The sequence below is a fragment of the Mytilus galloprovincialis genome, chromosome 3, assembly GCF_965363235.1.
Source record: "Mytilus galloprovincialis chromosome 3, xbMytGall1.hap1.1, whole genome shotgun sequence".
NCBI lineage: Eukaryota > Metazoa > Mollusca > Bivalvia > Mytilida > Mytilidae > Mytilus > Mytilus galloprovincialis.
The window spans coordinates 93,764,724-93,791,735 of record NC_134840.1 but is presented as its reverse complement, the minus strand read 5'-3'; the positions used below and the strand labels follow the sequence as shown (position 1 = coordinate 93,791,735).

At 32.4% G+C, this 27,012-nt stretch overlaps 1 protein-coding gene across 3 annotated transcripts in view; it reads right to left on the bottom strand.

Annotated features, from left to right (window-relative positions):
- Positions 1 to 11,093: 11,093 nt before the first annotated feature.
- Positions 11,094 to 27,012, bottom strand: part of LOC143069415 (uncharacterized) — a 48,178-nt gene continuing 32,259 nt past the window's right edge. For all 3 annotated transcript variants that reach the window (XM_076244029.1, XM_076244032.1, XM_076244030.1), the window contains one exon: positions 11,094 to 16,311. In XM_076244029.1, the coding sequence (XP_076100144.1) occupies positions 16,192 to 16,311 (120 nt within the window). In that variant the 3' untranslated portion in view covers positions 11,094 to 16,191. The remainder of the gene's footprint in view (positions 16,312 to 27,012) is intronic.

Here is a 27,012-nt window from a genome sequence, read left to right as displayed (position 1 = left end):
AAGTCATGAAAAATGTCACCATCACAATAAAAAAAAAACTAGAAATATTTATTAACAACTTTTAAAAAAGAGCATCATGGATATTATCACAACGTGAATTTGGGAGCTCCAATCAAGTGGACAAATAAGTGTGAAAAGTGAATATTTCAAGACACAATAAAACGTAAGGGATGTCAAATTGGTATTTATATCATTTCATTCTCTAGTGTTATTTTTTTATAAGTTTCCTGGTTATACTCGATTCCAGTTTTCCGGTTCCATATGCTTTTTTCTTTCTAACCATACTGAGTTATAACCATAGTGAACCATGTCCGACTCCAACTCAGGTTATGTTCAGTGAACCACGAAATCTGGATCAAAACCCCAATTTCGCATGTACCAATAATCAAGTATGTGTAACAACATGAATCTCATGGTAAACTATCTATTACCAAAACTTTAAAGTTTAAGCTGTAGATTTGTTTTTTATAAAATTTCCATATACTAGGCATTGAAACAACACAAGGGTTTATTATATCCTTAACTCAAACCCGGAAAGACAATTACCCTTACTATCGTAGGCGGGGCAAGAACACTTCGATTTATTTAGATCTCGCCGCATATACCCTTACACTCTTAAAGCTGACTTTACTAAGTAACCTTCTGTGTAAAAAGACACCTTTCAGACTCCTCTAAAATCAATACGGTAATTTCATTTCTTATTTATTCCACTTACAATCAGCATCTATTCTGGTTGACACTAAATTTTCACTTCCAATGGCTCAGAAATTTCTTGGTTAATGACCATGTACCGTTCTATATACTTTTATTATTACTTATAATGAGCACTGATTATAAGGATGAATAAAATTATTCCAAGTCACTCATGGATAAGCAGTATCATTTCCGGAAAATTAGGCGGTTGTGGATTCCAATTAATTTATATTCTCTTTATAATCTACAATCACAAAGTGTAGAGTTCTGCTATGTCTACAATAAACTTTGGACAACAAATATACCAACAAAGCTGCTGAGCATACTTTTAGGCAATCCCGTATACACCTGTAGTCCCCTGTATACATAGTACCACATTTATAAGTAATTAAGTGCACTAAGGGAAATCGAATATATCTGTATAATATTTATCAAAAGCACCAGGATTATAATTTAGTACGCCAGACGCGCGTTTCGTCTACATAAGACTCATCAGTGACGCTCATATCAAAATAGTTATAAAGCCAAATGTATAACATGTAAAGCACTTTGCCATTTCTGTTCGAAACTTTTGAGCACTTCTTTATTGATACTTTAATATGGTGTATACACTTGTTTCGTCGACAGTGATACCGAAATAAGTGTATTTTGCTTTTAGGTGTGTTTTTCTTATGCTTTTTTTTTCTGCATCCCTTTTGGGACTATTTTACTATTTTAGCTTTGGGCCTTGCAAATTCAGGGGGAAATAGTGACACATGACTTGTTGGTCTTTTAACTATACCTAATGTTATTCATTGACCAAATTAATAGTATTGACTGTTAGATTCATAAACTAGTTCTACAACAACATAAGACAAAAGTCGATGACCTTGTCTAGAGTTCTTTCTCCTTTGTGCAGAGTTAAAATACATAGCAACACATAATATTCGGTAATCCTCGGTAGAATCCGCTACTCTCCTTTATCTGAGATGAGGGTACGGAATCGGCCGAGTTGAGACGAATGTGTATGTTCATTATATGTTTATGTGTTAAGAATCAGAATGTATACATGTATTGTTGTCATTATGTCCCGTCAGAGGCCCTTAATTGGAAAATAAAGAATTTTGAACTTTGAACTTAGTCAGATCTGTGGTATAATTGCCAATCAAACTCCTATCCGACAGAGACAAAAGCCTACTGGTGAGGATGTAATAAACCATACCCATTCAACAATGGAAAACCCCATAGTACCGAATAGTAAGCTATTAAAGGCTCCAAGATTGCAGTAAGGTATCTGCACACAGTCAATAACTGTAGTATTTCACATACATTTGCATGTACACACAGTCACTAAGTAGGGGAACATTGTTTGGCAACATACAAGTGTAAATTTTGTACTAGTATATATGCATTCCCTTTGTATGGCAACATATGAATGTACCCAGATCTTTTGTTAAGCAACATACAAATATACGCAGTAAATCTGTAAGACAACATAAATGTACGCAATCACAATCACTATGTATGGTAAACGTTGACAAATGTACACAGTCAATTTGTATGACAACATATAAACGTATATGACAACATATAAATGTTTTTGTCAACATATAAATGTATGTATTCACTCTGCATGGCGACGTATAACTGAAAGTAGTGAATTTGCTTGGCATTCCCTCTTTGCAAAGGCAAGGTTTCCCAGGGACGGTTAATTTTCCAACAGGGGAGGAATCTAAATGAACCGGTGCACATGCTCGAATCCCCAGTGTTGCCCAGTTCTTAAGTGTTGTTTTAATGGTGTGTTTTTTTGTCTTTTGCTTTAGTCGTGTTTTTGTTTGTCTTTCTTGTGAGTTTTGGTTGTCCCTTTTTGGTATCTTCTGTCTTGTTTTTAAATGTACATACGTGGGATAAATGGATAAACTTCTGGATTTATAACAGTGAAAATTTAGTATTTGTTCGATATAGGTTCATGTACTTTTTGTATAAATAATATTGGCAATACATTAGCCATTCATTAATCTTAAGATCTTGACATGTCCGTGGCATTATTTATTCATTTTATCCACACCATCACGTCATGGTAAATTAGCCCCGTCAGTATTTCTTGGATTCAGGAAATAAATACAGATTTTCATTATACATATATTGGAGTGATGGTTAGAAAGAAATCGATTAACTTTAGTTAGCTATAAAACAAAAAAGTGTGACATGTTTTTCTCAAGTTCTTCTGTCATCTGTGAAGTTTACATTTTCTAACTCAATAACCTGTCTATACAAGGAAATGTAGATGTTTATATGTATTCGTCTTAAAATATGATGTCGTTTTGATGCATTTGGTATATGTGTTAAATTTATGTGTCATGTCAACCGTATGAATTGTAGTTTCATGTATGTCTTCTTTCAATCTGGCGATAAGAGGAGTAGAATAAACATCAATGAGACAGCAAGATAAAAAAAAACCAAGAAATATCAAACAGAAAAACAAAACAGAAACATTTACACGTACACACCTTCAAAAAACAAAAAATGAAGAAAAAAAGGCAGCCCGTTTGGTTATAATTACATTATTGAATACTAATGGACTAGCATCGGTAAATCAGATGGCCTCAACGTATTTGTTTTCCCTATCTTGACACTAGTTTAAGATGCATACCACGTAAAAGATTCAGAGCAACAAATGAACAGAGGAAAATTAGAATGTCGATATCAACACCTACAGATGAATCAGGACAACTTACTATTATACATGAAGTAAAAAAATGTAGATTTATAGTAATAACCTGATCATCGATATCGTTGGTTGAGATCAACACATACAGATGAACCAGCGTAACTGATGAAGTAGATGAATTAGGTAAATAGTGATTAAGTTAATAACGATTTCGATACGATACAATATCGTATATATAACATCGTGTCTTGAACATACCTCAACAGAAACGCAGGTGACAATCTTCATGTTTGACATCTTGGTTCTTGAATAACTCAGGTGGCCTTATGTAATTGTTGTGTTCTTGAGTAACATAGGTGCATGACCTTCTTTTCCCTTGTTTGACCTATCTGTATAAAAAAAACTACAATTTGGTCCTCGAGTAACTCATGTGACCATATGCAAAAAGTAAAAATACAGAAAAAAACGAACTCCAAGGAAAATTCAAATGGCAAGTCCTTTACAATCAAATGGCAAAACCAAAAGCTTAAACTCATCCACTCTGTCAATTTGAGACTTGATCAGCTGTGCGGATGAAACTGCAAATATATGAATTGTTATAGATCTTCAACTATTTTAAAAGTATAAGATAAGCAACACAAATACTAACTTAAATAGGTTTGATTATGCATGACACTGATCAACAAATTTTACTGACCAATAATGCTAAGGTATAGTGAATTAAAGGCCACTTGGACAAAAGAAAATATTAAATTAAGAAAATTAATCAAGAAACTGTAATACTGATCGAACTTTAAAAAAATCACCTCGAAGTTTTAAAGAGAGGGGGTCGTTAAAATATGATATATCTCTCTAACTGTGTCAAAATATACTAAAATGAAACAACTTCATTTTCTGTCGGTTATAAGAAATTACGCTTTATTTTGTTTCAGTATCTGTATATGACTTTGTTGTCTCCGTCAATATTATATAAAGCAGCATAAATGTCTTTCCTAAAGTGATCTACAGGATAATAGCCACTTCCTAAAAGTGATCTACGTGATAATAGCCTCTTCCTCAAAAGTCCACAAATGATAAAATATCAATTGTTCTTGGTTCCAGCATAATTCAGATCAGGCCTGACACATTTCATTACAATAAATGTTAGAAATTGAATATTCTGACCATAAACACAGTCTATACATAGGAATTCTTTATCTAATAAATATTTTCATTAGTTTGTTTTTGGGGCCAAGTCGTTTTTGTATTGTTGACAAGCGATTATATTAGAAACCATTGTACTGTTATTGATAACATTAGTAAACGTCTGGATTGGTTCACGGAAGTTAATATGTCAACTGGACAGTGATTAAACGTACAACCAGTCATAATGAAGTTTGTAAAAAGAAAGAAGATAGACATGGGAATCAGAAAGAAAAAAGAAGATACGCAAGGGAAGAAGAATGGAGATGTAAACGGGAATCAGGAGCAAGATAGAAGATTCAAAAGGTAATCGTGAACAGAAGAAGATATAAATAGGAATAAGAAAAAAAGGTGTAACGGGAAATAAAACTAGAGGCTCTAAAAAAACCTGTGTCGCTCACCTTGGTATATGTGAATATTAAACAAAGGACACAGATGGATTCATGACAAAATTGTGTTTTGGTGATGGTGATGTGTTTGTAGATCTTACTTTACTGAACATTCTTGCTGCTTACAAGTATCTCTATATATAATAAACTTGGCCAAGTAGTTACAGTGGAAGAAGTTAGTAAAAATTTACAAATTTTATAAAGGGCAATAACTCCTTAGGGGGTCAATTGACTATTTTGGTAATGTTGACTTATTTTTAGGTCTTACTTTGCTGTACATTATTGATGTTAACAGTTTATCTCCATCTATAATAATATTCAAGATAATAACCAGAAACAGCAAAATTTCCTTAAAATTACCATTTCAGGGGCAGCAACCTAACAACGAGTTGTCCAATTCATCTCAAAATTTCAGGGCAGATAGATCTTGACCTGATAAACAATTTATTCCATGTCAGATTAGCTCTTAATGCTTTGGTTTTTGAGATATAAGCCAAAATCTGCATTCCCCCCCCCTATGTTCTATTTTTAACCATGGTGGCCATCTTGGCTGGTTTGGCGGGTCACCGCACACATTTTTAAAACTAGATAGCCCAATTATGATTGTAGCCAAGTTGGTTTAATTTGGCCCAGTAGTTTCAGAGGAGAAGATTTTTGTAAAAGATTACTAAGATTTACGAAAAATGGTTAAAAATTGACTATAAAGGGCAATAATTCCTTAAGGGGTCAAATGACCATTTTGATCATGTTGACTTATTTGTAAATCTGACTTTTCTGAACATTATTACTATTTACAGGTTATCTTTATCTATAATAATATTCAAGAAAATAACCAAAAACAGCAAAATTCCTTAAAATCACCAATTCAGGGACAGCAACCTAAAAATGGGTTGTCCGATTTATCTGAAAATTTCAGGGCAGATAGATCTTGACCTAATAAACAATTTTAGCCCAGGCCAGATTTGCTCTAAATACTTCGGTTTTTGAGATAAAAGCCAAAATCTGCATTTTAACCCTATGTTCTATTTTTAGCCATGGCGTCACCGCACACATTTTTAAAACTAGATACCCCAATTATGATTGTAGACAAACAGTAATTTCAGAAGAGAAGATTTTTGCAAAAGTTAACAGACGACGACGGACGAGGGACACAAAGTGATGAGAAAAGCTCACTTGGCCCTTTGGGGCAGGTGAGCTAAAAAGAGACAGAAGATATATAGAGGAATCCGAGAGAAAAATAGAAGGAAAATATAGAGGAGTATAACATGGAAAAAAGAAAGACGACGTAGAGAGGAATCAAAATAAATAAAGAAAGAATAATATATGTAACGGGGAATCCGAAAAATTATGATACAAATGTGAGTCCGAAAAAAAACAAGATATAAAGGGGAATCAGAAAAAAGAAAGAAGATAATAAGGGGAATCAGAAAAAAGACAGAAGATACAAACGAAAATCAGATAAAAAGAAAGAAGATAATGAGGGGAATCAGGAAAAAGAAAAAGATAAGAATCAGAAATCACAAGTCTAGGAAAGACGGACAAGAACATATTCCAAAAGATAGAAGAAAAAGTCAAAAATATCCACGTAAAACAAAGATACCGCAACAAGAGCAATCAGGAACGGTGAGCTTTCCAGTTCCAATTGTGCAACCGTTCAATTTTGACCATTTGATAAGGCATCGAGATGCCTTGAAGTTTCTTTAAACAAACTTCTATATATGAGGCTCCCACAGGGTACCCCCCTCAGGTCGCAAGTTCGCTTTTAAATTCGCCGAGAGGTCGTTTTTTAGGGAAATGAACAGGTCGCAGGTCGTTTTTTTCCAACACAGAGGACGGAAGTCGATCGGAGGTCGTTTTTTTCCAAATTTTACAGGTCGCAGGCCTTTTTTAGAAGGCCCAGGTCAGAAGTCGCCTCTAAAAAGTCCAGATAATATGTTTAAACTAAAAAAGCCCAGAGGTTGCAGGTCGTTTTTGACCCTGCGGGAGCCTCATTACTGAGTAGTAGGTTTCACTGATATCAGATCACATTGTAAACATAAGGAATCGTGCGAAATGATTAGCATTGATATTCTATATCTCAGAATATTTATAATAATTATATCAAAGAATTTATCATTCAGTTCTAGAATTAAACCAATACTTTTAATCTTACAGAAAACCATGAATCTAAAATTTCAATTTTCGTGACAACTTACCTTATTTCAAGATATGTACTGGCACTTCACTGATCCAATAAAGGATTTTCTTCAATAAAATCACTGCAAAGCTATTTTATTCTTTAATATAGATATATGAAGATGTTGTATGAGTGCCAATGAGACAACTATCCATCCAAGTTACAAAATGTAAAAGTAAACTATTAAAGGTCAAAGTAAGGTCTTCGACAGTAACGCGGAGCTTTTATGCACACCGAACTTGCAGCAAGATCTAAAGGGCATCGAAAATTACTAGTATAATTTGTAGACTCCATTTAAACAGGAAAACCGAGGGTCTAGTCTATGTAAATAAAATTTAAAGCTGCGCCAATCCATGACCGCATGATACGTCCGTAACATTTTCAAAGAATATAGTTCAATTATTCCTCAATGTCATATTTGAATGAAAATCAATAGGGAGCTTACATCATTTTTTAATGAATAAACCCCCATAACTCGGAAATTTAAAATCTAAAATTTATAAAACTTTAAATGGAGCTTACATCAATAGATGACAGATGTAACTGAGGAGGGTAGGGCATTCCAATCCCTGATGGTCCTCGGGTAGAAAGACTCTTTCCGTGTTGTCGTGTTACATTGTGGGATCTGAAAAGAGTTTGTGTCCATATTTCTTGAGATCCCGTGGTTTGTGGCTTGCTGTAACGTTGACCTCTTGATCGTTGATCTTATACAGCATTGATAGTCGTGCGCTTCTTCTATCTTCAAGTGGTGTCCACTTTAGTTGTTCCAACAAATCAGTAACGGATGATCTGTTACTGTACCGGTTTGTTACATATCTGGCTGATCTCCTTTGTACCATTTCTAACTTGTGTTTATCTTTTTGGAGGTATGGATCCCATAAAGAGCTGGCTTACTCGACTGTTGGTCTAACAAGTGAGATGTAGGCCTTTTCTTTGATATCACTGTTAGAGATATTGAGGTTTCTTTTGAGAAATCCGATGATTTTTTTTGCCTTTGCCTTTGCACAGATGTTTCCGATATGTTTATCCCATTTGAGGTCTCCTAAGTATTTTGCAGATGTTACGTGCTCCAAAGTGTGGCTATGTAACAGTAACCCTTTATAATATGTGTTCTGTTCTTTGTTATGATAGTACCTGACATTAATCTGGATGGAATTTCATCACCCATTTTTCTTCCCAGACAGCCAACTTGTCTAAATCTTCCTGGAGGGTATTATCATCTGATGTTACTGTGATGTATGCAACGCTGTCAGCTGCAAATAGCCTCACAGTTGATTTAATATTTTCTGGCATGTCGTTTATATAGAAGAGGAAAATGCTGGGTCCTAGCACAGATCCTTGTGGTACCCCGGACTTTACTTCAATGGAGTCAGATGGTTCCCCTTCTATTAGTACTCGTTTGGGTTCTCTCAGATAGGAAGCTTTTAATCCAGTCGTTTGTTTTTCATCTTATTCTTGTTTGCTTGTTTAACTTCCAGTGGTAATTATTTCATATGTTGATCTTGGAGTACGATTTTTCGGAGGCAATTCTCGTAATTATTGCTGAATACCCTCAAGTAATATTTATGAAGATGAACAGCAACTTTAATTTTTGTTGCTTTCTACGTGTATCTCCCACGACCGTAGGCCAGTCGATTGATTTTTTGATAGATTGATGCTTGTTTAATTTCCAGTGGCAATTATTTCATGCATATCAACTATTATATAAATTATAACAAGCGTGCACACGCTGAAATGTCTCGCCATCTATACTAACCATTGGTATTAAGTGGATAATCCTAAATGTAAAGCTTCACTATAACTATCAAATAAATTTATTATGGTCCAAGAAAATGAGGTCAAGGTCATATAAACCAAAACGAGAAAATACACCTTAAAATCATTCAATACACAAAATGATAAGGTCAAGGTCAGATGAACCATGTCAGTCAGACATTTACTGCTTACAATCCATTCATTCAACAAATATAGTTGAACTATTGCTTATACTTTAAGAAAAACAGACCAAAACAAATAAGCTTAACACTGAGCAATGCAACGTGAAAATGGGGTCTCGGTCAAATAAAACCTGCGAGACTGACATGTACATCATCAAATATTTCAATACACCAAATATAGTTGACCTATGGCATAGAAAAAAAGCCCAAAACATGAAAAATTTACTTTGACCACTGAATGATGAAAATGAGGTCAAGCTCAGATGACACCTGCAAGTTTGACATGTACACCTTACAATGATTCGATACAAAAAATATAGTAGACATATTGCATACAGTATGCGAAAAACAGACCAAAACACAAAAACTCAGTCAACTTTAACCACTGAACCATTAAATGAGGTCAAGGTCAGATGACACATGCCAGTTGGAGATGTACACATTAAAATCCTTCCATACACCAAATATAGTAGAACTATTGCTTATAGTATCTGAGATGTGGACTTGGCCCCTAAAATTTAACCTTGTTCAATGATCCATGAAATGAGGTCGAGGTCTAGTGAAAACTGTCTGACGTGCATGAGGACCTTACAAGGTACTCACATGTCAAATATAGTTATTCGATTACTCATAACAAAAGAGAAATAAACATTTCAAAAAAATCTTAACTTTTTTTCATGCAGTAACTGAACTATGAAAATGAGGTCAAGGACAATGGGCATCGGACAGACGGAAACTTCGTAACATAAGGCATCTATATACAAAATATGAAGCATCCAGGTCTTTCACCTTCTAAAATATAAACCTTTTTTTAAGTAATCTAACGCCGCTGCCTCCGCGGGATAATCCCCATGTCAAGCTTTCTGCGACTAAAAGTGACAGGCTTGACAAAACTTTAACTTTGAACACTGAACCATGAAAATGAGGTCAAGGTCAAATGACACTGCGTTAGTTTATTTTCGTCCTACCTGGTATGAGTTTGACTGTTCCTCTAGTATCTTTCGCCACTCTTTTTTGGACATGTTCACCTTACAATCATTTCATACACCAAATATATTATATTGCTTATAGTATTTGAGATATGGACTTGTCCACCAAAACTTAACCTTATTTACTGATCCATGAAATGAGGTCGAGGTCAAATGTAAATTGTCTGACAAACATGAGGACCTCACAAGGTACGCACATACGAAATAGTGTTGTGTTATTACTCGTAGAAAAAGTATGAGAGAAATTAACCTTACAAAAAATCAAGGTAATTAATAGACATGTGACAGACGAAAACTTCAAAACATAAAGCATCTATAATATACAAAGTATGAAGCTTCCAGGTCTGCCAACTTCTAAAATATAAAGCTTTCAAGAAGTAAGGTAACGTCGCCACAGGATCACCATCCCTTTGTGGAGCTTTCTGAGACAAAAGTCACAGGCTCAACAATAAAAATAGGTAAGACCACAGGGATGAAAGGCTGGAAATCGGGATCAGTGAACGTAGATTGTTTAGTTAACTGCTTATGCCAGTTTTAATAGTATGTCATGTTTTGGACAAAGAAATCTTTGCGTCCATCAGGAGACTATGGCATTTTTAAGTCTTGTATTCTTTTTTAAATTTTGGTTCATTTAAATGTTTGGGAGTGAACTAGTACACATTTTTATTTAGGGGCCAGCTGAAGCTTGCATTTGGGGGAGAGATTGTCTGGCTGTTTTGAAGACCCATGTTTTTTCTGCTCAATGGGCACAGGGATTATTGTCTCTTTGACCCATTTCCCCATTTCCAATCATTCTTTTGGCACAGAGGCGGTCTGATTCTTTGGTGCACATTTTATCAATATTAAACTTGAAAGGATAATGTGGTTTGAATGCCAATGAGACCAGTATTCAACAGAGACGAAAGGATGTACATGTCAGCAGATAAAATTCCTTCAGATTGACAGGTTTTGTCTAAACTAGTAAATTGTCTTATTTAGTTCTAACAAAGACATAGCTGTTTTTCTGTCCTCTATATGTGCAAGTAACATTTTAAAAATTTATCCATTTAAATCCTCAACAGACAACAAGTCAATATATATATTCAACATTTCTTTTATTTTAATACAAAAATTTGTATACTGCATTATCAGCCATTTTTTACAATCAGTCCAATCACCATAGCAACACACTCTCTTTCTTCACAAAAATATACATACTAGAGGTAGTCCAACTATCACGTCATCTCTGTCAACGCTGAGTTAATCTTATCAACAAATTTCCAGGAACCAGCATCTTTAAACACATACTTATACTAGAAACCAGTTATTTTAAATTTCACTGGAAACCAGTCATTTTTAAATTTCACTGGAAACTAGTCCTTTTAAATTTAACTGGGAACCAATCATTTAAATTTCACTGGAAACCAGTTATTTTAAATTTCACTGGGAACCAGCAGTAGTTATTTCACTGGGTACCAGTAGTTATAATATAAACTGGGTACCAGTGTATATAATGTACAATGAGACAAGGGGATGTCAACAGGTATTTGCACATGTTTGAAAATGAATAAAAGTTACTTCAACCTTTTCTTTTGAAAAATATTTTTTTTCACAAAATTGTAAGATAACCCTGTAAAACCATTGGAAAAAAAAAGGTGGAGGTCCAATTGTTCAGTCATATTGGGGAGGAAGAAAAAGGAACACCCCTCCCCCACCAAAATCATGATTGCTTTAACTGAACAAATATTACTGAAATTGTGGCCAATTTCACTTGTGTGGCCAATTTCACTTGAATCCTGAAGCTTGAGTCAATCAATTTGTTCTTTTGAAGATTAGAAAACTGTTAGTGGACAATCTCATACTGAATAAGTTCAAAGTGAAAATTACCCTATACGTAGCCTTGAAGTAATCAATCTGTATACTAATATTTGTTTGCAACAAGAAGAGTCTGACAAAGGACAAACTATAGCCTCACTTTCATATGCGTAGAAGGTTATCGGGGAAGCATAGTGTCAAATGAACTTTGATTGCATTTTAATAAGATTTCAAGGTTGTTATTAAATAGAATAAAGAAGTATTTTTAGACTTGGTAACATGTTGAAAACTAAAAAATCAAATCTGCCTTTTTTATCTGATGTAATTTATATATCAGAACATGTATAACTTTTAACTTGTTATCTTCCATAAAAACATGTGCTGAAAAATATATTATAACATTATAATGTTTTTTATATCTTACAAAATTATTAACCTATAAAAATGTAGCCATAAAGTATGCTATCAGATCACTAGGTGATCAGCATCTTCTAGTCAAATTGAACTTCAACATTTAGTTGATTAAATACTTTAAGCATCTTTTATAATCTTTAATTAATATAATTAATAATTTGAGATCGTTATAGACAGAAAGATACACCAGACAGCACGAGTCTATCACAGTTTTTTTTTACAATGTGTTCAAATAAGAAACAGTATACCTTATATACAAAGCACCTACCTTGATCAAAGCCTATCATCATTCAAGGTTTAGTTTTAGAATTACGATAACAAGAGCAATGAAGATGGATATCACTTCTTAGTAAGGTGTTGAAAACTTGATGTGATTTTAACATAATATTTGAAAACTTCAAAATATAAAGCAGTTGCGCTTTCTATTTTATCCTTAACTGTTTCAGAATCATAGAAAGTTTTGTGGATTGCACATTAAAATGAAAGGTAACTTGGTACTGGTTGAAAATCCTTTGTTTAGATACAATTAACCAATCACAATGCCTAGTGATTCCACACCAAAAGTGAAAGGCCTTTTAGTATTGGTTGGAATTCCATTGTATTGCATATCATCAACAGAACACAATACAGGGTGCAAAATTCTAATTTTACTCCCTACTAAGTATTTGTAAAATTTGGGTAGTTAAATTTATCATTATTATTCTATTTAGCACTTTATAAATAAATCATAAACACTTCTGTAACCAGCTGTTGGGCTATCAAAACAATTCTGATGGTCCTCATCTTATATAGTGTTTCAATTTAATTAAATATTTATAAATTTGTCCAAACGTAACAAACCATCCTTAAAGAAAAATTTAGTTTGTAGATAAACAAAAAAGTTTACCCTGCCAATGGCTGCCATTATAAGTTTCACTGTTTGGTAAACAAACTATCTAATACATTCTCATAGTCAGGCCTCACCAATTTATATTTGGTAAACAAACTATCAAATATTCTTTTATTAAGGCCTCACCAATTATTTTGTTTGTTTGTACGTCCTCAACCTTTTATCAAATATGCTCGAAACCAAAGCTATTCAAACTATTCTTTCTATGTTCTTGAGCAAGTTTTTTTTATAGAAAAATTGTGAAATAAGCATGGAAAATCCCTAAGAACAATGAAAACAATTGATGAGGCCTAAAATCGTTGATTTTTTTTTCAAAACATGTATCATAGTTAAGAATGTTATACCTCTTTTTCAAAACTGTTATTAAAACATCATACAAAAATGTTGCATTTCCATAGCAACCCTGAATGAAAATAAAAATAATTCTCTCTCCTTTAACAAAATATCACAAATTCAACCTGAGATCAGTGGGGTATATTAACTGTCAAAATTTACAGCAATCTGGAATAAAATGTCCAAAATCTTACAGTTAATATAAGATAAAACTGCCAAAACACTACAGCAATATTCATGGTTTGACAGTTTTGTAGCATAAATTGGTAAAATTAATCAATACCGAATAAAAGTCCCAAAATTTACAGTTTTTACTAATATTTTACAAAAATTCTTTATAAAACAGATACATCAAAGTTCATTTAGGTACATAAAAGTTCATTTAGGTACATAAAAGTTCAGATAGAATACAGAAAATTGCTATATAATATATATGACTGTAGAAAATTACAGTAAAAATAAAGAAAAAACTTCTAGCACAGCTAGAGATCAGTGGGATTAAGACAGAGCCAGACTATATAGTTAATTATTTGTCAATTACAACTACATTAAACTGTAACCATAATATATAGTTTAACAAATATAAGTGCTGGAAATTCAGTGGTCAATTCTAAGACCATTGCAAGTATGTACAGTGTAGATATCATAAAGAGAAATATGGTTGATATTGGCCTTAATCAAATTTTATTTAAAAATAGTTCTTAGATCAGAAAGAGTTAAAAAGCGATAGAGATAAAAGGGTATAACAAGAAGACAGAGAGTAGAGGTGAGACAGAGGAAAGACAAATATAATAAAGAAATATGGCTATTCTTACTATTGAGGGTATTTTTTTCAAATACTTTTTTTGTCCATATGATCATGTGACCCAAGTTTAATTTTTGTCTTGATTTTTTCTGCATTTGAATTGACATGAGAATTGTCATTTATAATTTATGGACAAAATTGTAATTTATTTTGTTTGAAGAAAAACAGTATTTTTTTTTACTCATTATGAATCTGTTTTATTCTAACAAGCCTAACAACTTTTGATAGCTGCTTCCTGTGACAAAACTCTCTTACTTGCATCGTTTTTAAAAAAAAAAAAAAAACAAATACAAAAAAAAAAATCTTATTGATGTGGCCTTTCGAAAATATCCTCCATCCAAAAACCTTAATGAAATAGTCACAACAAATATTTTTTGTAATAAACGTCCAAATTGTTTTCCCTGAAACTTACTGTTTAATAATATGGCACTTAAGAACCTGAGTCAAAACAGCATTGCCTTATATTCATCAGTTTGTTTACTTGCATAAAAATCAATCCATGTTGTCAAATCTCACCACTGACAATTACCATCTTTTAAAAGTCAATAGTCAATGGAACTTATTCTTACCATAATCTACACTCTTAATCTATTTAGGCTTTCATAGATCTGACTTGATTATTAAATTTGCTGTACATGTACAAGGAAATAATGTGTGTGAATCTTGATTAATGAACCTGGTATGAGACAAAATGATTCATAAAGACAATTTGCTACCATTGCTAATTTTTATACATTTCTATCTGATGATAACATTACAATTGGTGGCAGCAGTTTGGCCAGCCATACTGCTTGATGATAAAAATGACAATGATAAGGTGACAAATGTTTGTGAAGAATGAGTTTTGCATTGTTTGGTAACACATGGGAAAGATAGACTGTTCTCAATTCAAAAAAAAATGTTATATGTGAAAAAATAGATTTGTCTTCATTTCAAAAATGTAAAATGTGAGAAAATAGACTGTCCTCATTAAAAACAATAATCTTTGAACTTTTATCAGGTACAGACACACTACTGTAACACGAGCTGAATATTATAAGATTGTGATGCTTATTAATTATTGAAAAATGTATCATATTTCTATACTACCCAATTTCAATCATAGATTTTTTTGTTTATAAAATAACTTTTTTGGTGACATTAGCAAAGCTTGAAAACAGATATTTGTGATTATAGAATCTCAGATTGACATTTGCCAGTATTAAAATACATTACTTATTCCTAATATAACATTTACTTTATCTTAGAGTTAATTAATTTTAAATAACAAATGTCATCTGTGATTGTGTTCACTAATCATGCTAATATTACATTATAAAACTAAAGGACTCAGCCCTGTGCCATTAAAAAGTGTTTATCTTATTTCAAAACTTCCTCCCATAAAGGGGCCTCAAACAATTTTTATAGATGCTATCTCACTATAATGATATTTTTGAAATCAGTGTCCTAACTTTCATAAATCATTCCCTATAATTTTAATTGCAATGAAACATAAGAAATGATCTAGACTTAACAATTATTGAAATCAAATTTGATCATATTTACATATTTGAAGAATTTGACATTCATTATAAATCTGTCAAATAGACTGGAAAATTGATGTTCTGAAATTAAACAATTTAATTTTTGAAAAGGGAACAATTAATCTTCCTCATGATTAGTCATATGATAATCATAATGATGCTATGATAATCTTGTGATCTGAAAAAATTAAAACTATCACTAAATGTTTTCCTCCTCTGTACACAAGACAAATAACAAATAAATAGTTAATAAATAACACATTTGTTCATTGAAGGAGTAATTGTTTTTAGGCTATATCTGATCTTGAACTCTATCACAAGCCATTTTTCAGTCTGTAATCCTGAACTTCATCATAAGACATTATGATAATCTTGAACTTTATACTGTTAATATGATAATCTTGAACTTCATCATGTTCAGTATGCACATGATGGTTCTTCCACAGGTGTCATGGAACTGTAAGAATTACTACTGATGGATTTAAATGTAAACATTCCTGGATCTGATTTGGCAGATTTGCTATTTGCATTCACAGTCTGAAACAGAAAATAAAGAATATTAATTTAATGTCACATACAATAATATAAACGTTCTAAAGATACATGTACATCATTACATGATCACAGAAATGTTGTGGCAACATTTGGTGTGGGTGTGTTTTGACATCCATAACCAAGGATTTGTATAGTAAGATTCTTACTTCACAAATCTTAACTACAAGGGTTCTACTAATCTACATGTTTCCATGCATTTGTTCCTATTTAGTTCTGTCCATTTATTCTAATTTTCTTGAAAAATCTGTTATTGTTTATTCTTGATTTAGTGGTTTTAATAGATTTTTTTTATACATATCTACATTTTTTTTATGATGACCTTAAATACTCTAATTTATGTTGTTACTCTACCCACTAAATCCATGACAATAGAACCCACAAAAAATGAGGAATCCACAGTAAGGGAGCTACCATTTGATTTTTATGGGGGTGGCTAGGATAAAAAATTTTGTCCTGCCTTTTTTTTTAGCTGCAATCTCTTTTTATTTTTCACTCTGTTCGGTCCTGCCTTTTTTTACCTAAATTGTAGCCCTGACTTTTTTTTTTGCAAATGTCTCATCCTGCTTTTTTTTTACTCAAAACTCCTGTCCTGCCTATTTTTTTTCAAATTCCCCCCCCCCCCCCCCCCCCCCCATAAAAATCAAATGGTAGCTCCCTAAAACAACTTCAACATGATTAACAAACCATTTATGATACCACTACCATGGAAGTACTATATTGACATTTGTAAATAACTCTAATGATAGGTAAATGTATACATCAACAGAATCGTTTGCTCATGCTGTTTTTCAATGTAACAGTCATGATATCTTCTTTGACATATTATGAATCCTTTTCTATGAATGTCTGTTAGCTCTTGATACTTTTTTAAAAACGAAAAAAAAGAAAGAATTAATATCTTCATTATTGCTGATATTTTTCAGTAAACAATAAAACACAGAGTACAAAAAAATTGTAAATCTTGCGGAATTTAGCATAGCATAGTTTGTCTGGCAACATTTCAACAAGAAATTTACTGAGACAGATTTATGAAATGATTCAGAGAAATTCTACCAGGATTAATAACAGGGAAGATTAATAGAGATAAAATCATTATTGTAAATTACGAGTAAATCATTTTGGAAATATGTTAGTTATTAGAGCACTATTAACAGCTCTCTAATATTACATCATAAAACCTAACGACTCTCGGCTCTGTGCCATCCGTTAATATGTTCTGCAGGCATTCTATCTATAGTAACAGAGATGTATCTCCGTGAGAAAGTTTGCTAAAACCACCTGGAGTTTACCTAGCACCTGTCAAAGAATTACCCAATCTTACTGAGAGAGATGAAAAACTAATGCATTGCTTATCATCAAAAGTCCTTAGAGATTCATCCTTCATTTTGTTTTTGTTCAGTTTTGTGAAAGAAAAGAGTAGCATAGTTTCAATACATCAAACACAGTTAGCTTTCGTTTTTTAAGTAAAAAAAGTTGTATCTCTCTATGATACATATCTTATCTAATTACAGCATAATTTGTTGGTTAACTGGAGGTCAAGTGTATGAACAAGGTCGCAGAAGTCAGAGTGTCAAAATAAAATGCTTCCCCATAATAAATGACTCAAGTGGAGCTGGTGGTTCCACCTGCTCCCCAAGGGGCAGTCAACTTAAGTTCAATCAGATTAAGCCGCAATTGTTTTTTTTTTTAGAATATTGAATACAAAAGCTAAAATGTTGTTTCCAAGGTTATAAATGTTTATAAAATAGAAATTGAATGTTCATTCCACAAATTAAAAAGAGAGGATGCAAAATTGATCCTCCATAGGATGAACAAAGAGAGTCACTGTAGATCTATCTACTTTGTCCAGAACACTGTGGACAGGAGGAAAAGACAGAGTTCACCTGGACTGTCCTGTAGAGTAATTCATACAGGTGGTTGTTCTTAGAGCTATGATGTCAATAAACAGGGAAAAGAATCATTTGGCAATCCAGTCTAACCCCTTGCTATTCACAAGCAAAATAAAGAAATGCATTTTTTTTACATTAAAATATAATGCAAAAATCTGCCCCCCTTTCTATGCTTCAACAATTCTCTCTTAGCTCCAACAAATTTAATAACTTAGTTTAACATTTTCACTAAAAGTTTAAAAAAAAATTCTAAAAAATTTCCTAGATTCTTTTTTTTCACTTATTGACTGCCGAAGTACTTCTTCTTCAAAGTGATATGCACTGATGCAATCTAAATAATCATTTACCATAAAACTAATTATCACTAACACTAAACTCTCCTTTCCACTGGAGACTTCCTTTTGCACTTAACATCAACATCAGTTGATACAAGGACATTTGTTTATGACATGTTTTATTGCCAAACTAAAAGTACATGTCCATTTGCTGTTTCCCACTAACTGTGATTACCAATCTGACATTGAAAAATGGCTTAATTTGCCATTGTATGTATTCTTATTGATAACAATTATTTTCCTAATGGCACCAAATTCAATTTTCAAAAGTACAATTTCTTTTACATAACAAAAGGATAACATTGCTACAGATTTATCACAATGAAATCTATAAAGTTTACACAATGATGGATTTTTGTATTTTGATGTTTAAATTACGATTGTACGTACATTAATAAATATGATAAACAAATTCAGTTTACAATATTTCAAATTTGCCTTATTAAAAGTGTTGTAATTTTTATTTGTGTTTAAGTTTTTTATTTGTCAGCTCAAATCTTCATAAACTACAAATGTACATCAGACAGTATATCATTGCCATGTAATTTTGCTCATCACAGCATTTATCACTTTAAAAGAATTATCCCCCTATTATGTATATTTGCAGCACACTTTTGCAGCAAACTATCATTTGTATTGCTATTTTTGTACAAAATTGAAAATTATGTGAAACTTTTTTTTCTAAAAGATAGGTGACAGATCTATTTTAATAGATTATCAGAACCACTGGCTACTTGCAACAAAAATGGTATTATATGAATAGATAGCTTACAAAAGATATAAAAGTGCAAATTGAAAGTGTCAATGTGCATGCTACCAATCTACTACAAATTACTGGTAACAGTTAATCAGCAAACTGTTTTTACTCTAGGTAATACTGTTTTTACTCTAGGTAATACTGTTTTTACTCTAGGTAATACTGTTTTTACTCTAGGTAATACTGTTTTTACTCTTGGTAATACTGTTTTTACTCTAGGTAATACTGTTTTTACTCTTGGTAATACTTAAGTATTTCAACATGTACCTGTGTACCTGTGTTAATGAATAAGTACTAATTCACATTCCTAGTTTTATATATAACTTCAAGTGAGTAGCCTCCCCTTATATATACTTTGCAAAGTCAATTTACCAACAAACACATTATACTACTGTACAGTCTGTACTATTAAACATGTAACTGTAGACCAATTATTGCAACTATTATTAAGTCAGTGTGATGTGAATGTTACAGTTTGCACTCGACACCTATATCAGCATCTTAGTCACAAGTTCTGGAAAATATCACAATTTTCTTCCAAATCATTGCAAGTTTGTAACAGGGATTTGAATGAAATTGATTTACTAAGATCTGTCAATAAATGATAATTAATTATGAGTACACAAATGTATCAGACATGTATTGTGACATAGATACATGAATAACTTATTTTTTATCAAGGTTAAATATTTCTTCATTTGTTTGTTGTCAAAACGGATGTCTTTCTTGCCAAAGCCTTGACTAGTACAGAGATATAGCATTGTTGCACTAACTGGTAACAGGCATTACAAGTTTAAGTCAACAATTTTTCAAATGTTTTTCAGGGACCAAATGATTCAAACCAGTGAATGAGGCTAAAAAATAACATTATTTTTTTCTGTAAACTTTGTTTAAAATCATGATGAAGTTCAAACCTATATTCATAACAACTGCTAACCTGCGCACCAATTCACAAAGGTACAAAATCTGACTGTTTGGTTTTCTCCTCTAAATTGTTATACAGTTTGATATGAAGGTACCTAACACTACAGGGAGATAACTCTGTAAAGTCAGCTAAACGTTTTAATTACGTTGTGTTGTAAAAGGAATATTAAGCTTCTCAATGATCAAAATTGGTGATTGTCAAATTGCTATATAACCAGTGTAATTTTTCTGACAAAACGGTTGGTTCAAAATTTTTTAAATTTTTATATTTTTGTAAAAGGGTCAAAGTAAATACTTTGTCAAAATTTTAAGAAAATTAAACGACCCAAATTAATTTTAGCTAAAGTGTTGGGTACCACCTTAAAAGGAATTTCAAACAATTTCACCAGCATGAGTCAACCTCCAAACACTTTTACACTTTTTCAACAGGAGTGTAAAACAGCAAAGGAACTGGCATGTACAACAACAAAGATGGAGCAGATGACCTCTATCTGACATTGCATGTGGGTATGCACTGACATGCCAAGTTCAGTGAGATTCAGACACGTCTGTCTCACAAACAACACGAACATGTATTGTAATGAGCAGGAAACTAATGGAGAAATGTTTAGAGATTTATTTGATTAACATACAGGCAGATTGCCGACACAGATACTGATTTTTTGCTGTTCATAATTTTATAATAATACTACAATGTCTATATTTTCAATTACTCATTTCCTGCCTTATTGGCGATTGTTCTGCATCAAAACATAACAATTTATCAAGCTGCAATACCTCTTCAGTATGGATTAAATTGAACTCAGACCATTTTATAATTCTTTTTCTTAAGGTAAAATAGCCCCTTAACTCCTTTTTTCCAAAATTTGTTTTACATTGTAGGATAATGATTAGGGACAAATTAAATCTGGGGGAAACCTATGAAAAATGGTTCCAGTGTATATAAAATTGTACATTAGATTTCTCTTTGGTTGGGTGTTGTCTCTTTGACACATTTACTATTTCCATTCTGAATTTTATTTGTTTTTGAAGATCAAATCCATAACCTACTACACTTATTGTTAGCATGCTCCCAGCAGAAAGCAGTGATTCTGGTATGGAAGCAGAAAGTCCTAGTAGAGACCCATTTATTCAATTTGCAGTCAGTTACAGAAAAGATTATAATAAATCTGACATGTTACTTCATTGAAAATCATCAAATTAAAATGTGTAAGATAAATTATGGATTATTTGGTTTAGATCTCCTTGAAAGATAGGATACGAGTTTTAAAATCAGCAGTTTTACAACATGGAGGACAACACACATGTATCTTAATGAGCAGGACTTATTTAAAATGAAGCTAATTTCTAAGGTTTATAGATTAACATACAGGCAGACAAACTCAACACATAAAGATTGGCATGTTTAAGCTTATCCTGAGTCCTGACAACCTTTTTAGCTCTGACAACTATGCCATGGTCCATTTTAATATTCATTTTCTTAATCTAATCCAATTTTGATCTTATTATTACACGCCACCGATCATTCGCGTAATAAATTTGACATTAGCTGCTGATGCTATTACAGAATGGTTATTTTGAAAGAAATTGAATGTAACCTTGAATTAAATGAAATATTCTTATCATGAGTTTTCAATTTATAAAATGTATTAATACTAAGATCATGAAGATTGTAGATCTATTTAAGATTTCTACGGTGATCTTAGATTATTTTTCATGCTTTTTAAGGTGGTACCTAACACTACAGGGAGATAACTCTGTAAAGTCAGCTAAACGTGTTAATTACGTTGTGTTGTAAAAGGAATATTAAGCTTCTCAATGATCAAAATTGGCGGTTGTCAAATTGCTATATAACCAGTGTATTTTTTCTGACAAAACGGTGGGTTCAAAATTTTTAAAATTTTTGTTAAAGTGTCAAAGTAAATACTTCGACAAAATTTTATGAAAATTAAACGAGCCAAATTAATTTTAGTGAAAGTGTTCGGTACCACCTTAATGTTTAAATATTTGGCCTTTAAAAGTTTACTAATAATGATTATTCCACAAATACATCTTTTGAGAACTGAAAATGGTAGAAATACTCTATTAATATACCAATTCTTGTAAATTATTCCAATTTATTTATCCTGGCCATTTCTCATATGCCAATACTATCAAGAAAATAGTAATTGAAACATTATAAACTTGTATGTGGTTTGGCAACAATGACAAATCTAAATTATTTTCTTGCTGTTTGTCCAATAATTGTTTCTAGCTGGTCAATTCTTTGTGGTCACTAGCCATGGCATTAACCTCATATTGTGCATCGTTAATAACACAAAAATCATTAACAAGTAAGACATTCAGTTGTATATCAAAACTGTTTCCTGTCGATCTCTAAATGAAGTACATTAATGTACAAATATAAAAATAAATCACATTTATGTTCCTAGTTAGTAATCTGGCCATTGATTATGAATTCCCAGACAATGAACAGCATGTATCATTAGTACATGTATGTACCAGTAATAGCAGTTGTAATTACTATCAATAATGACTTCCCTGTCTGCATTTGATTCGCTATGTCGAGGCCGAGGGTGTATTCTGCACATGCTTTAATTCTTTGATTGATTCATTTTTGGTGTATAATGCCACTTGCAGCACCTTTAGTTATGATGCCTATGCCCCTTTTTCATGAAGGAAGCTAGTGAACCTAGAGAAATAAACAGCTGCGCCATGAGCGCATGATACGCCCGTCGTCTTGTGTAGAAGTTTTATGCAAAATCATAAATGGTTTCTGAGAAAGTTTTAAATAATAACCATATATTGTTTTTGAGATACGACAGGACATGTGAAACCCCTCCTGTTGTTTTTTTTAACAAAAAACTAAATATCACTAAAATAAAATTTTGAATCAAAACCAAAAAGTATACAGATCTTGAGATTAATATAACAAAGAAGTGTGTAAAGTTTTAAGTAATAATCATAAATTGTTTTTGAGATACGGCGCGACATGTAAAAAAAAAACTCCCCCTATTTTACAAAATACTCAATAACTCAAAAATAACACTGGACATTTGTATACCATAATACGTCCCGTCAAAATTTTGACGAGCGTATAAAAATCATTGGCAGGAAACATTAGCAATCTAAGGGAGCTACCATTTGATTTTTATTGGCTAGGATGAAATTTGAAAAAAATAGGCAGGACAGGAGTTTTGAGTAAAAAAAAAGGCAGGATGAGACACTTTGCAAAAAAAAAAGGCAGGATGACAATTTAGGTAAAAAAAGTCAGGATAAACTATAAAAAAAAAATGCAGGACCGAATAGAGTGAAAAAATAAAAAGGCAGGACAGAGATTACACCTAAAAAAAAATGCAGGACAAAATTTTTCATCCTAGCCCCCCTATAAAAATCAAATGGTAGCTCTCTAAGTTAAGATTGGGGTCAATGCAATAGCAAAATGACAACCTCAGGCTAGTTGGTGACCCAATTATACCAGTGGTCATCTGAAGGCCATCAAATTCTTTGAGACTGTTATAAATTACTGATCATTTACTCTATTTCATCAATTCAACTTGTATGGACAATTTAGAGCTAAACATATTGTACAAACATAACTATTTATTTAGTCACATGAAGACCACATGTCGCTTAAAGCCATTCCATTTTTGCATGTTGATGGGTTACTGTCTTGTTGAATATGTAAACCCTATCTCTAAATTGCAAGAAGACCATAATTTTTTTTTTCTTTTCATTTTTCCATGTAAAAGTTCACTGTCTGAAGCCTTGGATATATATACATGTACGTACACCACATCTATTTTGATCAACAGCTATAATTGGTATGATTAAAAGCCAACCAATTAAGTATATAAATTAATTTCAATCATGAAATAATATGTCAAGGTTTTAAGCCTTGTGTATGGAACGCCGTAACTGCCTTATGTTAAAAACTTTCATTATATGATGGTACTTTGACATTATACGATGGTACTTTGACATTATACGATGATACTTTGACATTATATGATGGTACTTGGACATTATACGATGGTACTTTGACATTATACGATGGTACTTTGACATTATATGTTGGTACTTTGTCAATTTACAGTAGCTCAGGTGTCTTCTACAAATTTAATCATTTTTATATCAGTTGCGAGGTTTATTATTAAAAGAAACATAAATCATAATATATTGAAAAGCATTTTAATTATTTTACAAAAGTCACACTGAAGAATGTATGATATTTGTTATCAATTGAATGTTCTAGTCAGTTGTATTGTAATATGCACAAATGTTCTTGTGCGATTTTTTATTTAAGGTGGTACCCAACACTTTGACTAAAATTAATTTGGCTCTTTTTTGTAATTTTTTTACAAAACATGTACTTTAACCCTTTGAAAAATATATAAAAATTTCAAAAAAATTGAACCAATCACTTTGTCAGAAAAAATTGGTTGGATATATAGTAGTTTGACAAACACTGATTTTGATCATAGAGAAGCTTAATATTTCTTTATCAATACAACGTGATTAAAACGTTTAGCTGATTATACAGAGTTATCTCCCTGTAGTGTTAGGTACCACCTTAAGAAATAACAGTCCATCAAAGTTCTTGATTATAAGCTCATCTGGCCATGTGAGCTATTGCCATCACTTGGAGTCTGTCCGTAATTTATTTCAAAAATAATTTTTGAAATCAATGGATCAAATGGTTTGAAACTTTGCAGGAATGTTTTATTGAATGTGTACTACAACAATAGCACCTTTGTTTTGATTATAAAAACATGGCTATGGTTACTACATATGGAAAATTGAAGCAAATTCTTGTTTTTGGCCAATATATCGAAAATCTGACATGGAGTATAGAAATTATCTGGACAATAAGATTTAGCCACCCTACTATTTTGAAGTCAATTTGATGACCCACCTGAGAGTAATTGCCCTTTTTTCTTTGTTAAGAAAATCAAGATCTTCTTGCCTTGCAATTTGAAGTAAACCCAATATCTATCTTGGAGTTGTTGACCTTTTCATCATTTTTTTTTTAAGTATTTATGTTGCCTGGATAGCTATTTCATTTCTTCACAAAGACTCTTCAAATTAAAATGAGTTTACTCCTACCAAAACTTTGGATGAGTTGTTATCTCATCTGAAATGAGAACTCATTATCCCCTCACAACAAATCTGTGAATAGGATACACTGTGGATTCATTTATTTTCGTGGGTACCAATTTTCGTGGATTAAGAAAAACTTGCATATTCGTTGATATTTGATTTCGTGGTTTTGCTGAAGTCTGCATACACAACTAACGAAAATTAATCATTCGTTGAACATTTAATTTCGTGGTTCAACTGTAACCACGAAAATTGGTATCCAACGAATAATAATGAATCCACAGTAGTCATTTGTTTCTCGGTATCAATGTTGGGGACGGCTTAGGGGTCATATCTTACATATTTATTTTATTGCTCAGTGTAAAGTTTTAGTGTTTTGGTCTATAATTGTTGTTAGGAATAATTGTTAGCTGTACATGTCTGCCTGGCATGGTTCATCTGACCTTGACATCATTTTCATGATTTATTGGTCAATGTATAGTTTTCTTGGTTAATGTTAAAGTTTATGTGACAGTTGTAATACTAGTAGAGCTTTATATTTAGGACTATCAACATAATATCAATGATTAGTAAAGAAGGTGAGACATTTTAGTGTGTGCTGCACTCTTGTTGAGTTGATTGATATGAACCATGAAATTATGTATGAGACTTATGTACAATGGTGTAGTTCACTTTGTAATATGGGTGCTGTCATCCTGGAAGAGCTGTCATCCTGGAAGACTGAACACAGTGTTGTATATGTATTTGTAGGTTTTCATGTGCTGTGCATTAATTTCATAAATGAGCACGAGTGTACAAAGAGTGAATCAATACTCTGATTTTGTCAGTCAAAATCGAGGTCAAAACAATCTATGATAGCGATCTTGTTGAAAATATCTGCAACAATAAAATCAAATGTTATCATGGTTATAGAAATGTTCATAGCAAGGTACTGACAAAGTGCATCCTGGCTAACACAGGCTATTACAAGCAATAAGATACTAAAATTTTAAAGATCAACTTGTTTTAATTTATCAACAAATTTAATTTCTTGTAATGATTTCCAAACACTTTAAATAGTCATTTATTCCAAAGTTTTCATGAGTTAGGTTGACTCCTCTCAATGCCTGTCTAGACTGTTCGCTGATTAAATGGCTAATTGGGGCAAATATTGGTCGGTCCCCTTCCTCTGTGTTATTCAAATTAATTTGCCCTTCAAGTCCATACTCTAGTAATTCTGTTTCACTAAGTTGTATTCCTACTGGGTTTTGAAGTTGGCCAGATGATCACAAAATCAAAGGAGACGATTTAACTGTACGCATCCTATGACCAGCCCATGCTGTTTCCCACAGTTGAAGCCTTCTGTTTATCTCCCCTATATATATGAAATGTAGAGCTGCTAAATTATGGAGGTTGAATGGATCTAGAATAAATTGATCTTCCATATGATAGAATAAGTTATAAAAATAACATAGGACGCCCTCAAATATATCTCTCCATAATCTCTCAATCCTTTGATTGTGGGTACTCGGGCCTGTTAACATACTTCTGTTACCCCTTTCACTGAGCATAAAGTCTGCAACTGACACGTTTTCCAGTCCCTTGTCTGATCTAACCCTTAGAGGCACACCGAAATTGGAGACACCTGACAAAAACAGTTTAAGACTGTTTGAGACGTGTTGTTATCACAGCATTTAAG